General features: G+C 31.0%; 1 protein-coding gene and 1 pseudogene across 1 annotated transcript; one reads left to right on the forward strand and one right to left on the reverse strand.

Moving 5' to 3' along the window:
- LOC104778056 (myrosinase 4) lies at nt 3504-6502 on the forward strand. Its single transcript, XM_010502421.2, has 13 exons — nt 3504-3768; nt 3880-3940; nt 4048-4106; nt 4191-4266; nt 4386-4463; nt 4572-4659; nt 4777-5020; nt 5113-5231; nt 5367-5578; nt 5664-5695; nt 5777-5873; nt 5974-6082; nt 6167-6502. Exons 1-13 carry the CDS (start codon nt 3580-3582, stop codon nt 6360-6362), a joined length of 1560 nt encoding a protein of 519 aa, XP_010500723.1. The 5' UTR covers nt 3504-3579; the 3' UTR covers nt 6363-6502.
- Nucleotides 7376-13486, reverse strand: LOC104779298 (annotated as a pseudogene).

Raw genomic sequence — 13798 nt, forward strand, 5'->3', positions numbered from 1 at the left:
TGATCATATATACATTTTTGCGGTCTATCTGTATTTTTGTATTTAAATAAAGTGAATTAAGGGGTTCTCGATCTAATTAATGACTTAAATCCATTAATAATTTTTCCAAAAACCCTAGTTATGTGAAATCAAGTTCTTTTTTTCTTTTCGAAGCAGTGTTTATATAAATTATGGAAATTTCAATAGTTAATAGACCGTTTTGAGTTTGATAATTAATAGAGTGTCAATAAATGAAAACACAAAGGACAAATAATGCAAAAACAAAAGAAACGCTGTGTAAGTAAAGCTACTTTTGGTTGAGATCTGGAATAAATACAAGAGAGATATGAAAGTAAACATTCTTTCCTATACATTTATATAATTTAGTAAATTTGTATTGAAACATTTGCTATATTTACTACATCTCAACTGTGAACTGCGTATCGCTGACACCTTAATTTAATTCAATCTACTTGTATAAGTCGTTGGCATTTTATTACCATGACTTCTTAATTGTTATTGTGGCTAAAATTGCGATGCGACCACTCCCTTTTTACAATTATTAAAATTATATGGGCTTACCGCTTACGGTCTAGTTATAAATAAGAATGTTGAAAGAACAACTTAATTAGGGAAAAAAAGAGAAATAAGCTAGCGACATGAGATTGAGAGCTCTCACTATAAACTACATATATCAGGTTATCCCCAATGGAGGTTTTAAGCACAGGTTTTAAAAAAAAAATTGATCAAAAAAATAAATCAGAAATAGGTAAAATACATAAAAGACTCTCTTGTATAGTAAGCTGAATAGTGTAAAAACTATCTTTTAAAAAATAAGAGACTTAAAATTATATCCCACCATTGGAGAGAATAATTTTAATTAGGAGATCAATGGTTCTTATTTTTAAAAGTAAATAATTTATTCATTAAAAATTCAAATAGAAAATAAGAGACTCAAAATTAAAACCCCTCAATCGGGATGCCCTCATGGCCTCAAAATCTGGTTTGATCCGGCGTTACCTACCTTCCAAGTTTCATAAATAAGCTATAAGAGAATTATTTTTCTTGAAATTAAATAACCTTGATACGGAGGGAAAATTAACTGGTGAACTTATCCAAGTAATGATGTCGGAGAAGGAAATTGCGCGAGAATACCATCTTTTTGAAGGGAGAAGTGCCAAATCTTGAGGCTAGAACGAGACCGGAAGAAGAGGTGATCCCTCAACTCATCGGCCAGACAACATAGAAGACATGCACGAAGCTGGTACATGCAGACCTTAACTCGATAACCGATCCTAGGGGGAAAGACAATTACAAGCAAGTTCTCAAGTGACGAAAGTATTCTTAAGGATTAATAAATAAATAAACGGATTGAGTGGTGGAATGGGACATAACCAAGGGAGGATGGAGTCCGCACCAGATTTTTGCAGGCAGGAGGATTGAGCCATCGATGCGGCATATGTGGTTAGAATATCTCATGTGCATCCGAAAGAGAAACACAGCCAGAAAAAAGGGAAGTCGATTAGAGGGCGAAGCTTTGAAGGAAGAAACGGTGAACCTTTTCCACAGTCACCAAGCAAACATGATCATCCGAAGCATACCAAACACTTGGACCAAGAGGATCCACCACATCAACACTACAAAAAAATGGTTTTATTGAGACGAACGTTTGTGACGAAAATTTCACGTCACAAATTTGTGACACTTTAGATACGTTATTGCGACTAACTATTTTTGTCAAAAATTCGTAGATATTTTGTCACAATTTTGTGACGTTTGAAGTCAAAACCAAATTATGTCACAATTAATGTCGAAAGTGTGACGATATTATTAATTGTAACAAATGTGATGATTCGGTGACTAATATATAGTCGTAAATTAGTTACAATTTTATAACAGATAGATGAGTTACAATTTGTGACATTAAAGTGACGAAACTGTAGTTACAAATTGGTACGAATGACTAACATAATATTTTGTGATAAATAGTTACATAATTTTGTAACAAGATTGTCATAATAGTGGTTGATTTTAACAATTATTTGTTTTGACTTAATTTATAATGAAATATTTGCAAAAATATGTTATACTTGAGTGTCATATTGTTTGACTATTTTTTTTATGGTAAACAGAAATTAGTAACATATTTTTGAAATAGGATAATCATCTAATTTACATGTTAAAAGATTTTCTAACAGGTTTTTAGTTTATCTTTATTATTATTGTTTTTAGATAAACTTAAAAGATACTTAATTTTTTTTTTCTTATTAGATAAAGTCAACAAAATACTTAACTATCTGTTTCTATAATTCTATTGAGAATAGGAATATCATCACTTGCGACTATTTAGTGACAACAGTGTTGTCGTAATGTGTGACATAATTGAGACGTTATGATAGTCAATAAATATAACGATTTTGAGACAATTTTTTTAGTCATCACTTGCGACTATTTAGTGACAACAGTGTTGTCGTAATGTGACATAATTGAGACATTATGATAGTCAATAATTATAACGTTGTTGTTACTCTTATTTTTTTGTCACTTATTGTTACAATATAGTTACTAGAGATATTCGTCACAATATTGTGATGTATCTATTACAAAAAAAAATTTGTGACGACTTTATTGCAATCGTTTAAAATTTGTCACAAATTCGTCACAATTTTTTTATTGTTACGAATTTATTATTATTGAGACGAAATATTTGGTATCAAGAAAGACCATTTTTTTGTAGTGCAACAAGAGAACCCGTTTCACACCCGTGTAACATCCCAAAAACGAGTTCAAAGACTATTATCAACCTTGCTTATTAATTGTTTATCGATAAGTTGGATAAAATGATTTTTTTTATAACATTTCTTAAAATTTTATTTCTATTTTCTCCCAATTATTGATACAAGGACTCATGTATACTGTTACTAATTTGTATATCATTAGTAATAAGATTTTGAACTGCTATGATTATAGATTAGTATTGTTCCTTAAAATAGGGTTAGCTTTATATTTGATACTTATCGTCGACATTCGTCATTTGTCATTGAGAGAAGTCATAGTTTACTTATGGTTTTGAAAATATAATGGTTGGAAGGAAAGCAACCAGCTAAGGAACAATACTATATTCTAACGCAGATATGTACAAACGTACATGTATATATCGTGTGAAGCTATATAAGCTTTTGACCTTGATTGAATTAATAAACTGAATATTAATTTATGTTTAAGGAACATATATCCTCACGCAGCCTTTGTACAGGTATATTATATATAGATTAATATGAGAACATGGTGCCGTAAAAGTCAAATTAAGTGTACGTACGTATAATTGTTTAATTAATTATGAATAATGTTCAATTTTTGATCAGATTTAGTAGTATTTTAAATTAGAAAATTAACAAGACAGCGGGGTGGAGAACATGCATAGAGGATCAAATTCAATGCAAAATATACGTAAACGAGATTACTTGGAAGTCCATGCAAGTCCCATGCACTCAAACCCTTCTATATAAACCCCTCCGAGTTCATCGTTTAATCATCATCAAAATAACCCTAATCAAGCCCATATCAACACACACATATATATAAATATATAGCTCAACCATGGCAGTTCCAAAAGCTCACTACTCTTTAGCCATTCTTGTCGTTCTCTTTGTCGTTTCCAGTAGCCAAAAAGTATGCAATCCAGAATGCAAGGCCAAAGAACCCTTCAACTGTGACAATACTCTTGCATTCAACCGAACTGGCTTTGCGAAAAATTTCACTTTTGGTGCAGCTACTTCTGCGTATCAGGTATATTTTGTTCTTAGGGGGTCGAGTTTTGGCTATAGCATTTTCCGTATACTTTTTTTTTTTTTCCTAACACGTACAATATCCAACATTTTCAATTTGACGCTCAACTAGATTGAAGGTGCTGCACATAGAGCACTTAATGGATGGGACTATTTCACTCATAGATATCCAGGTGATCATTTGTTAACATGAGCACCTAATTGAATTGTGAGAAAAGGTATAAATATTGTAAAGAGATATTTGTGCTCATATTAAATTTCGGTTTGTAATAATATACAGAAAAAGTTCCAGATCGCAGTTCAGGAGATCTTGCTTGTGATTCATATGATCTTTATAAGGTGAGAGTCTATATTAATGACTTATATTTTCCAATTTTATAATTTAGTTTTAGTTTTACGACTTTTCAAAATACTATTGAACAGGATGATGTGAAACTGCTGAAAAGAATGAATGCTCAAGCATACCGACTCTCAATAGCATGGTCTAGGGTCTTACCAAGTAAATATAGACACACATCAATCCTTCTTCATGCATGTTTTCATCCAATTATTTAGATGATAATAAAATCATATAAATTCGATGACTGAGCTTTAATTGTGATTATATACAAATCTTAGAGGGAAGACTTACTGGGGGAGTGGACGAGAATGGGATCACATACTACAACAATCTCATCAACGAGTTGAAAGCAAATGGTAAATTCGAAATTCAAGTACTTAGCTTAATCAATCATGCAAAATTTTAGTCATTTCATTATATATGTGGTCATGTAATAAACATAAATTTTACTTACGTGAATACAGGCATCGAACCATATGTGACTATATTTCATTGGGATGTTCCCCAGACTTTAGAAGACGAATACGGTGGCTTCTTAAGCCCACGTATAGTGTAAGTGCATTATCGGCCGGGTTTTTATAATTATAAATATATATATGCTTTTCTTTGGTTTAGCGTTATGTAACATGGCTATCACACATCTCTACTATGTACGATACATAAAAATAGGGAGGATTACACAAACTACGCTGAGCTTCTATTCCAAAGATTCGGAGACCGAGTCAAATTCTGGATCACTTTAAATCAGCCTTTCTCTCTTGCAACCAAAGGTTACGGCGATGGGTCGTATCCACCAGGACGGTGCACTAACTGTGAATTTGGAGGAGATTCTGGAACTGAACCTTATACAGTTGCACATAACCAACTTCTAGCTCATGCGAAAACTGTATCTTTGTACCGAAAAAGATATCAGGCACATACACTGTCAATCTCTCATATATAATATATCGTTTTTTTTTCCTTTTATGTGGTGTATATGTTAATTCTAAAAAAATATGTATGCAGAAGTTTCAAGGTGGTAAGATAGGAACAACCTTGATTGGGAGATGGTTCGCCCCGCTAAACGAAAGCAGCAATCTCGACAAGGCTGCTGCTAAACGAGCATTCGAGTTTTTCGTTGGATGGTATATATATTTTTGGTCAACTAAATGATTCTTAAAATGCACACCTGGCACGTATATATATAGAAAAGTTTAGTTAGATATTGCTTTTTTGTACGTATCAGATATGATATTTTTGTATCTTACATGTATATGAAGGTTCATGGATCCATTGGTGTACGGAGAATATCCAAAGATAATGAGGGAGATGGTAGGAGATAGATTGCCGGAATTCACACCTGAGGAATCAGCTTTGGTTAAAGGATCACTTGATTTTCTAGGGTTGAACTATTACGTTACACAATATGCAACCGACGCACCTCCTCCAACAGAACCTAGCGCCATAACCGATCCACGAGTTACTCTTGGATGTATGTAAAACTAATTTTCTCGTATTAAATTTTTATATAATTCGATTATCTAAACTCATTATTTTTCCTTTATAATTGGCTTCAGTTTATCGCAATGGAGTTCCTATCGGTGTTGTGGCAAGTATCTGACTTTAAATTTGAAAATTCATTTGCATATTCAAAAGATTACAACATTGAAATGACACTTTCGTTTTACAGGCTCCTAGCTTCGTCTACTATCCTCCAGGATTCCGTCAGATTCTAAACTACATCAAAGACAACTACAAAAATCCACTTACCTACATCACCGAAAACGGTATATATATCATTTTATGTTGCATTCAAATATGTTTAACAAATACGAAATGCCTACATATGTGTTTATTATATATAAATCTTATGCAAAAAAAATTCAGGAGTTGCTGATCTCGATCTTGGTAACGTAACGCTTGCAACTGCTCTTGCCGATAATGGACGGATTCAAAACCATTGCAGCCATCTTTCTTGTCTCAAATGCGCCATTGAGTGAGTTATAATTCATCTCTAATCTGATATATATACTTCTTTCAGAGTATTATATATGTTAATCTTTTTAAATATATATCATAGGGATGGATGCAACGTAGCAGGATATTTTGCTTGGTCATTGATGGACAACTACGAATTCGGAAATGGTTACACTCTTCGTTTTGGTATGAATTGGGTCAACTTCACTAATCCTCCTGATCGCAAAGAAAAAGCTTCTGGCAAATGGTTCTCAAGATTCATCGCAAAATCCCATGTGTCCACCAAACCTGGAATGTAATAATAAAAAGCTATTGTACTCTATGAATTATTGTTTTTAAAATCTTTACCTAAAACCTTACTACACGTTGTAATAATCGGATCTTAATTCCGGCCTTGTTGGTCATTTCATAAATAAATAAAAAATGTTATATTAATGAAGTTTGTATTCTATAAGTATTCTATATGTATAACATGTCAACTATTAAATTATGAGTTTTCAACTATTAAATTATGGGCTTCAACCTTAAAACCAATTAGTAAAAAGTGTAGAGACTCATATCTTATATATACTACGTTACATAAGATTTTACTACACTCATCTTAGTGTCGATCGGCACCCATCCCAAAATTTCATAAATTTGTTCGCGGATGTTACAAAGATATAAGAGAAGGCAAGGGAAGAACATTGTGTATTTATAAAAAAAAATGATTGTTTCTTTTTAAATCAAGAAAGGAGCCTTATCAAAGAAAAATCTTAATATTAAAAGGTGACAAAATCACACCTTTAAAAAAAGTTTACAAAATCACACCTTTTATAAAAGTTGGATGGACGGCAAAAATCTTATACTAAATCGGGTGGAACACAATTTATTTCATAACAAAGTTTCACCGGAGGCATACTATATTTAAAGTAGTTAATAATATTTTGTTCACTTAGTATTTGTTTCAGGTTGACCAAAAAAAAAGTATTTGCTTGATTGGTCTATAATATCAAATTAAAGCATAAAAAAACAAAACAACATATTTGGGTGGAACACAATCCAATAATCTATAGAACATCATCTGAATAAAATAAAAGAAAACCTATTTTAGGTAGAACGACATCTCATCAAAGTTGCATTTCAAGGTAATTATATAACTTAGATCTTATAAAGTAATTAGTTTTCTTTAAATGTAGTTAATATAATATAATATTCATATATATTATTGATTTTGAACAACAAATGAAAATTTTTAAAATGAATGTATTATATTGTATGATAGTTTTGTTCTCCAATTCCTTTCTCTACGCAGTGGTGAGAATTATTGACCTTAGAGTTGGATATTTGTTGTGATCCATGCGCGAACATCATCGATTACTTCGGGAAGGATTGAATAATGATCCCTGCACAAGGCATAACCCCAAAATTAGATTCAGAAAAATAAGGCCAAGTAGTAAATTAAATCAAATAAAAAGTGAAGTTAATTTCATGTTTAGAGACCCTTCTTTTTGTATAAACATATTTGGAAATCCAGCCATGCGAAGAATCTCAGAACATGTGAATCCAAATTGGAAGGGAACTACATTATCAGCTGTGACACACACAAGAACAAAAAAAGAATAATTAAGAAGAATCAGCATCCTCTCGCGAGTGATATCTAGATTGTAATGTAGATCTATAGATGACAATATACACATACCATTTCCATGTGTAAGTAAGATTAGTAACCATGGAGCAAGACTTAGAGCCCCATAATCATATGTGATATGGTGCTGAAAATTTCTGCAAGATTTATTTAGGTTTAAAACGAGCCTACCTCCAAGCGGGAAGCCAGCCGTTGATTCCAACAATAAATCGTAGGTTTAAGTTTAGCATTCCTGTGATATAAGGAGTCGCATAGTAGAGAGCTGTCGCTGCACCCACGCCGAAACCTCCTAGTCCTATCATGACAATCAAAACCAATTGGATTAATAGATCTGATATAAAAATTTGATACATACTATAAAACTAAGCATGCTATGTGTTGAATGTTGATGATTATGGGTTACCATTGTTTGGTTCATCTTGTAGAAGGTTAATAATAAACACAGAAACTAAATTGAAAGAAACCATATCATCTTCCATGTTCTCAGAAATTTCGCTGACATCGGCCCCTAAAATTTTATATACGATGTTGTTAGTTTTAAATTAGAATTTTAGAAAACATCATAAATTCTAATTAGAAACTTCAAATGAGTTTTTGTTTGACTAAAGTAAAAAACAGATATATGGCAAAATTTAACATCTGCATGGATCCGTACATTTGGAAGATTCAGTTGACGTACAAATCTAGCTGAGCTGCATGCAGAAAGAATAGACATATATAGAGTGATCAGAGATACACTTCAAGTACATAGAAAAATACGATTTTACGTATATATAACTTTAGTGAAGTGAGAACATAAGAAATAAAATTTATGTGAAATTGTATGACAGAGAAAAGTTATTAATTATTCTTTGTCAGGTCACCAATATTTTAATACTAAAAAGGAAAAAAAGTTATATACAAATAACACTTCAAATCAAATCATAATATTTGTAGAACATGTCAAAGTCAACTTTTAAAAATACCTTTTATAAATGTTTATAAATTACTCTATTAGTAGAAGATGTCACTAGTTTTAAACTTTTGTTATAACGAAATAGGTGACTTAGATACTTGAAAAAACGAATCATATATATATATATGAATAAAATAAAAATTAAAGCATGTGATTGTGTTACTCTTTGCCATTCTGCCCGATATCGTGAAGTCAGACTATAGTGGCCATGTGATCTTCTGTTGGCCATACAATTTTAGTGTCTCCATAATCTGTACATATTGTAAAAGTTTAATATATCAATTCCAAACAGAGATGTAACTACAGAAAAATTATGATTAATTAATGAAGAAGGAAAAACATACTAAAATTCATATTTTTGATCAAATAATCACTTTCTTTCAAAAATTTTTAGATTGCACTAGTTAGAGATGTAGATTTTAAGAGGAAGGTAATGTGTATTTATAATCAAAGGAGTGTTAAGATATAAAATCTTATCATTAAAAGTTGGGTGAATGAAAAATATTATTTATTAAAAGTTAAGATCATCTTATATATTATAAATATATTTATTTTTATATTTTAAGACAAAATATAATTTCATATTATACATTATAAGATGTTCAACTTATTTTTTAATTTGTGTAGCATATTGTCCAAAATAATGATTTTCTCTTTTATTTATTTTGTCTTTTATTTCCTTATTATAGTAGATATATAATTTGTTTTGCTTGAAATTCCTATCAGATATTATTAGTTACATTAACAATTTCTATTTGAAAAATAACAAATGTAAGTATTTATGAACCTTCTCACATATTTAATTAAATTTCATAGTCTATCACAAATTTTGTAACTCTCATATTAATTTGATTACGGTGAGATTCCTATCATATGCTTATAGTTATATTAACTAAATAATTATACTAACAAATAAATGTATTTTTGGTGAACATTATCACGTTTTTTACTATATTTCAAATTCTGTCACATATATTGTAACTCTTATATTAATAATCATATACATCTTTAAGGTACTAAATTCCATTTTATTGAAATTATTTACTTATGTTATATGTTGACACTTTTGTAACTTCCATAGTATTATTAATATTGTAATAAAGGACTAATAACAATTAGAAACATAATAAATATTAAAATAGATTAATATGTGTTTATTACATTTTGTAACTCTCATGTAGCTTATGTAACTCCTTATAAATATAAATTGATATAAGGATTACTGCATTAACTACCCAATTAAATAATAAATTTATAATAGGATTCTAATTCCAATTTTCCACATAAAAAAAAAGACACACATCTCAATAACCATCATATCTCAAACTTCACATAAATTTGTGAATTCTATAATTTTTTTATTTTAACTAACATTATCTTAGTGTATTTCTTTATTTTTATATAATAAAGTAAAGTTTTTTTAATTTCATACTAAAAAAACTGACAAGAGCAGTCATTCCTCTCAAAATTTATATACATAAAAAATAATCCATGATAAAATATTTTGACATTGTAGTAATGTCCTTTTTGAAATATCTTAACATTTTAGTAATGTCTTTTTTTGACATATCTTGACATTTTTTTAAGTTTCTCTTTTGACAAGCTCTAAAAAGTTGCCATTTAGGAAGTCCTTCTTGCAACATGTGTCATTTTCTCTTTAATATTTTTAATGTATTTTTTTCAATTAACTTTATATGACATAAATGATCTTATTTATGTTTATATTTAAAACAAACTATAATTTGATATTATCTTATATAATAAAGTAAGGTTCTCTTTTAACAAATTCTAAGAAGTTTTCATTTGACATTCTCTTCTTCCAACATTTGTTATTTTCTCTTTAATATTTTTAATATAGTTTTTTTCAATTAAATTTATATGACATACATTATCTTGTCTTGCCGATAATGGACGAATTCAAAACCATTGCAGCCATCTTTCTTATCTCAAATGCGCCATCGAGTGAGTTATAATAAATTCATCTCTAATCTGATATATATACTTCTTTTAGAGTATTATATATGTTAATCTTTTTAAATATATATTATAGGGATGGATGCAACGTAGCATGATATTTTGCTTGGTCATTGATGGACAACTACGAATTCGGAAATGGTTACACTCTCCGTTTTGGTATGAATTGGGTCAACTTCACTAATCCTGCTGATCGCAAAAAAAAAGCTTCTGGCAAATGGTTCTCTAGGTTCATCCCAAAATCCCATGTCCCCACCAAACCTAGAATGTAATAATAAAAATTGTACTCTATGAAATATTGTTTTTAAAATCTTCACCTAAAGCCTTACTACACGTTGTAATAATCAGATCTTAATTCCGGTCTTTGTTGGTCAGTTCATAAATAAATAAAAAATGTTATATTTACGAAGTTTGTATACTATACTCTTTCTATATGTATAACATATCAATTATTAGATTACGAGCTTCCAACTTAAAACCAATGGACAATAAGTGGAAAGACTCATATTTTATATATACCACTTAATATGTTACTTAACTTCTAATGTGGGATATTGTATTTCTAATACGTCCCTCAAGATGATGGTTTTTTTATGCATCAATCTCGGTATGTTTGGGCATGAATCGGCGCACCAACTATTGGGCCATGTCGATTGTGGATTGAGTTGAGTATGTACGGACCGAATTCTGATACTATATTAAATTGTGCGCTTCTAACTTAAAACTAATTGGTAATAAGTAAAAAAGCCTATATTTTATATATATATCAATCGTATTCAACTTTGAATGTGTAATATTGTATTCCTAATATCAACAAATGTTTTAAGGTGTTATAGTTTGACATCATTGACGTGTTACTTGGTTATAATTTAAACGTAAGAGATGCCTTATAACAATAATTACGGCTTGACGTCATTGACAATCTGTCGTTAATATTATAGTAATTTGCTAAGTTGTTATTTTTAGTTTTCTATAATTTCAATAATTATGACTTATTGATGTTTGTCCCTTAAAATCTGGTTTTAATTTGACTACGTTGTTTAATATTTGATACTTATCAATGAGACAAGTCATATTTTTTTTGCTTATGGAACGAAGATTGCTTCATTCACATAGTAATATTAATATAAATGACCATATATTATGGACACGGAACTTAAACGTCTCCAACAAATTTCAAATAAATTTGAAACTCTTTTCAAATGAACTGTAACTTTGATTGAATTAACTAATTGAATAATAATAATGTTAAGGAACATATATTCTCACGCAGACATGTACACGCACAGGTATATTATAAACAACTACGATAGTAGCCGCGCTAGACCGCGGATTGTTTTTTGTATTTTTTTTGTTATATATATTTTTCTGTTTATTTTTTGTATGTTATTTGCAATTTTAGGTCTAGTAGATTTCTCATGACAGCTCATATAACTTATGGACTATCATTATAATTATAATCCTCAGCTAATATAACCTATGGACTATCATTATAATCCTAAAAAATTCCAAATAGACCAACGTGTATTTAGGCAGACATTTAAGCAACACCTCCTCGTAAAGTTAAAGGAGAAACGTGAATAACTTCTTGAATATGATCCCAATTGAATCTGTGTCAGCGGCTGTAGGTTCTTGGCAGCAAGACCTTTCCAAAGACACTTTAATTGCGATATGAGTCTTTCTGGTTTGACGAGAATTTATCTCACAAACATGAACTCGGATCTGTCTCCTTTTGCTTATTTCTCTTCCTTGTTCTTTCTTTTGCTTCTCTCCTCCACTTATGATATGTTCTAACGTTTCTTCAGTTTAGCTCAGTTTTTCTAAAGACGCGGCAACTCTGCAAAGGAACAAAAACTTCATAGAGGCAAAAGATTCACTTTGATTGGCATCATCGTCCGAGCTCAACAACTACATTTTGTTTAGTTTACTAAAACATGAACAATGTTATGTAGAGATTATAAACGACTTTATATAATCTACATACCTTAATTTGAAGCTGCAAGAACTTCACGTAATGGACCGCTTCTTCAAGCATCGTGCTTATGTCTACTTTTGTCCCGTTCGGCACAAGGTTCTGCAGTGTCTTAAGCCTTTCGTTAATCTTCTCTCTTCGTTTCTGCAACAATTAATGATACTATTAAAAAACTCGTCTAGGATCAATGTTGTTCATTATCATTTGGTTTTGATATAAAAGTTGTACTATAAGGTTTAAAGTTTTCTTACCCGAGCATAAAGGCTTTGAGGATCAGTGGCTGTTCCTTTGGTGGCTCTTGTTTTGCCTTTAACACTTGTGACCGAAGCTTTCTCATCATCGGAACTGTTGCTTAAGCTCTGACCATCTATACAATTAGTGTTGCTTTCGTCAACTGTATTGCTTTCTGAGCTTACCCTCTGATTTTTCTTGGATTTTGGAATCTCCTATATATCGAGTAATTGATACTGTATTTATTTTATTGTATAGTAATAATAAATGAAAGTAAACATTATATATATTGATCTTTCACTTACTTGTCGTGTGAGGCCGCAATCAGAGTTATTTTTGCATAGATAACAGATTCTCCACGGTAAGTAGTTTCCTCTTAAGAGATGACGTTTCTTGGATATGATGATTTTGATCCGAAGAATCAAGCATGGCCGGAAGATTTCCTCCAGGCATTGCACCAAATGGGAAAATATCAAGAAGCAAGAGAGCATGATGATCAAAAGACAAGACATTGTTTTGGTGATGATGTTGATGAATATGACCATTGTAAAGGCTAGCGAGGCCAAGCATCTCGTCTCACGGTCTGTCTTCTTTAGATGATGAACATTGATCAGTTGAACATCCCCAAGAGAGACTCCAATGCACCATCAACAAAAACGTCCATGGCTCTAACGAATAGTCCGATATATCCACTCCTAGAGTTGTCATCTTTACCTACAACAAACTCACAGAGAGTAGATATAGAAATCAATTATGGAACTCTTAAACAATGATAACACAGAAGGAAGAAAAATAAGAGAGTAAGAATTGAAGTATATTACCTGGAATCGAAAAGTAGAAGAAGAAGCCCATCATCGCCGGATCTGATGAATAGATTCTGGTGGATCGAAGAAGAAGAAATCCACTACAACCGATCTACCATCGATGGGCTAACATCATCGTATCTGCTCAGATTGGTAGAGAGAGTCATGGATAG

This window comes from Camelina sativa, chromosome 3, assembly GCF_000633955.1.
Source record: "Camelina sativa cultivar DH55 chromosome 3, Cs, whole genome shotgun sequence".
In the NCBI taxonomy this organism is placed as follows: Eukaryota; Viridiplantae; Streptophyta; class Magnoliopsida; order Brassicales; family Brassicaceae; genus Camelina; species Camelina sativa.

What these genes read in the sequence shown, in the direction of transcription:
- LOC104778056 (XM_010502421.2), top strand. Translation starts at nt 3,580, where the DNA reads ATGGCAGTTCCAAAAGCTCACTACTCTTTAGCCATTCTTGTCGTTCTC. An exon ending in TGTACCGAAAAAGATATCAG is followed by an intron (nt 5,021 to 5,112) that starts GCACATACACTG and finishes ATATGTATGCAG; the next exon opens with AAGTTTCAAGGTGGTAAGAT. An exon ending in TGTCTCAAATGCGCCATTGA is followed by an intron (nt 6,083 to 6,166) that starts GTGAGTTATAAT and finishes TATATATCATAG; the next exon opens with GGATGGATGCAACGTAGCAG.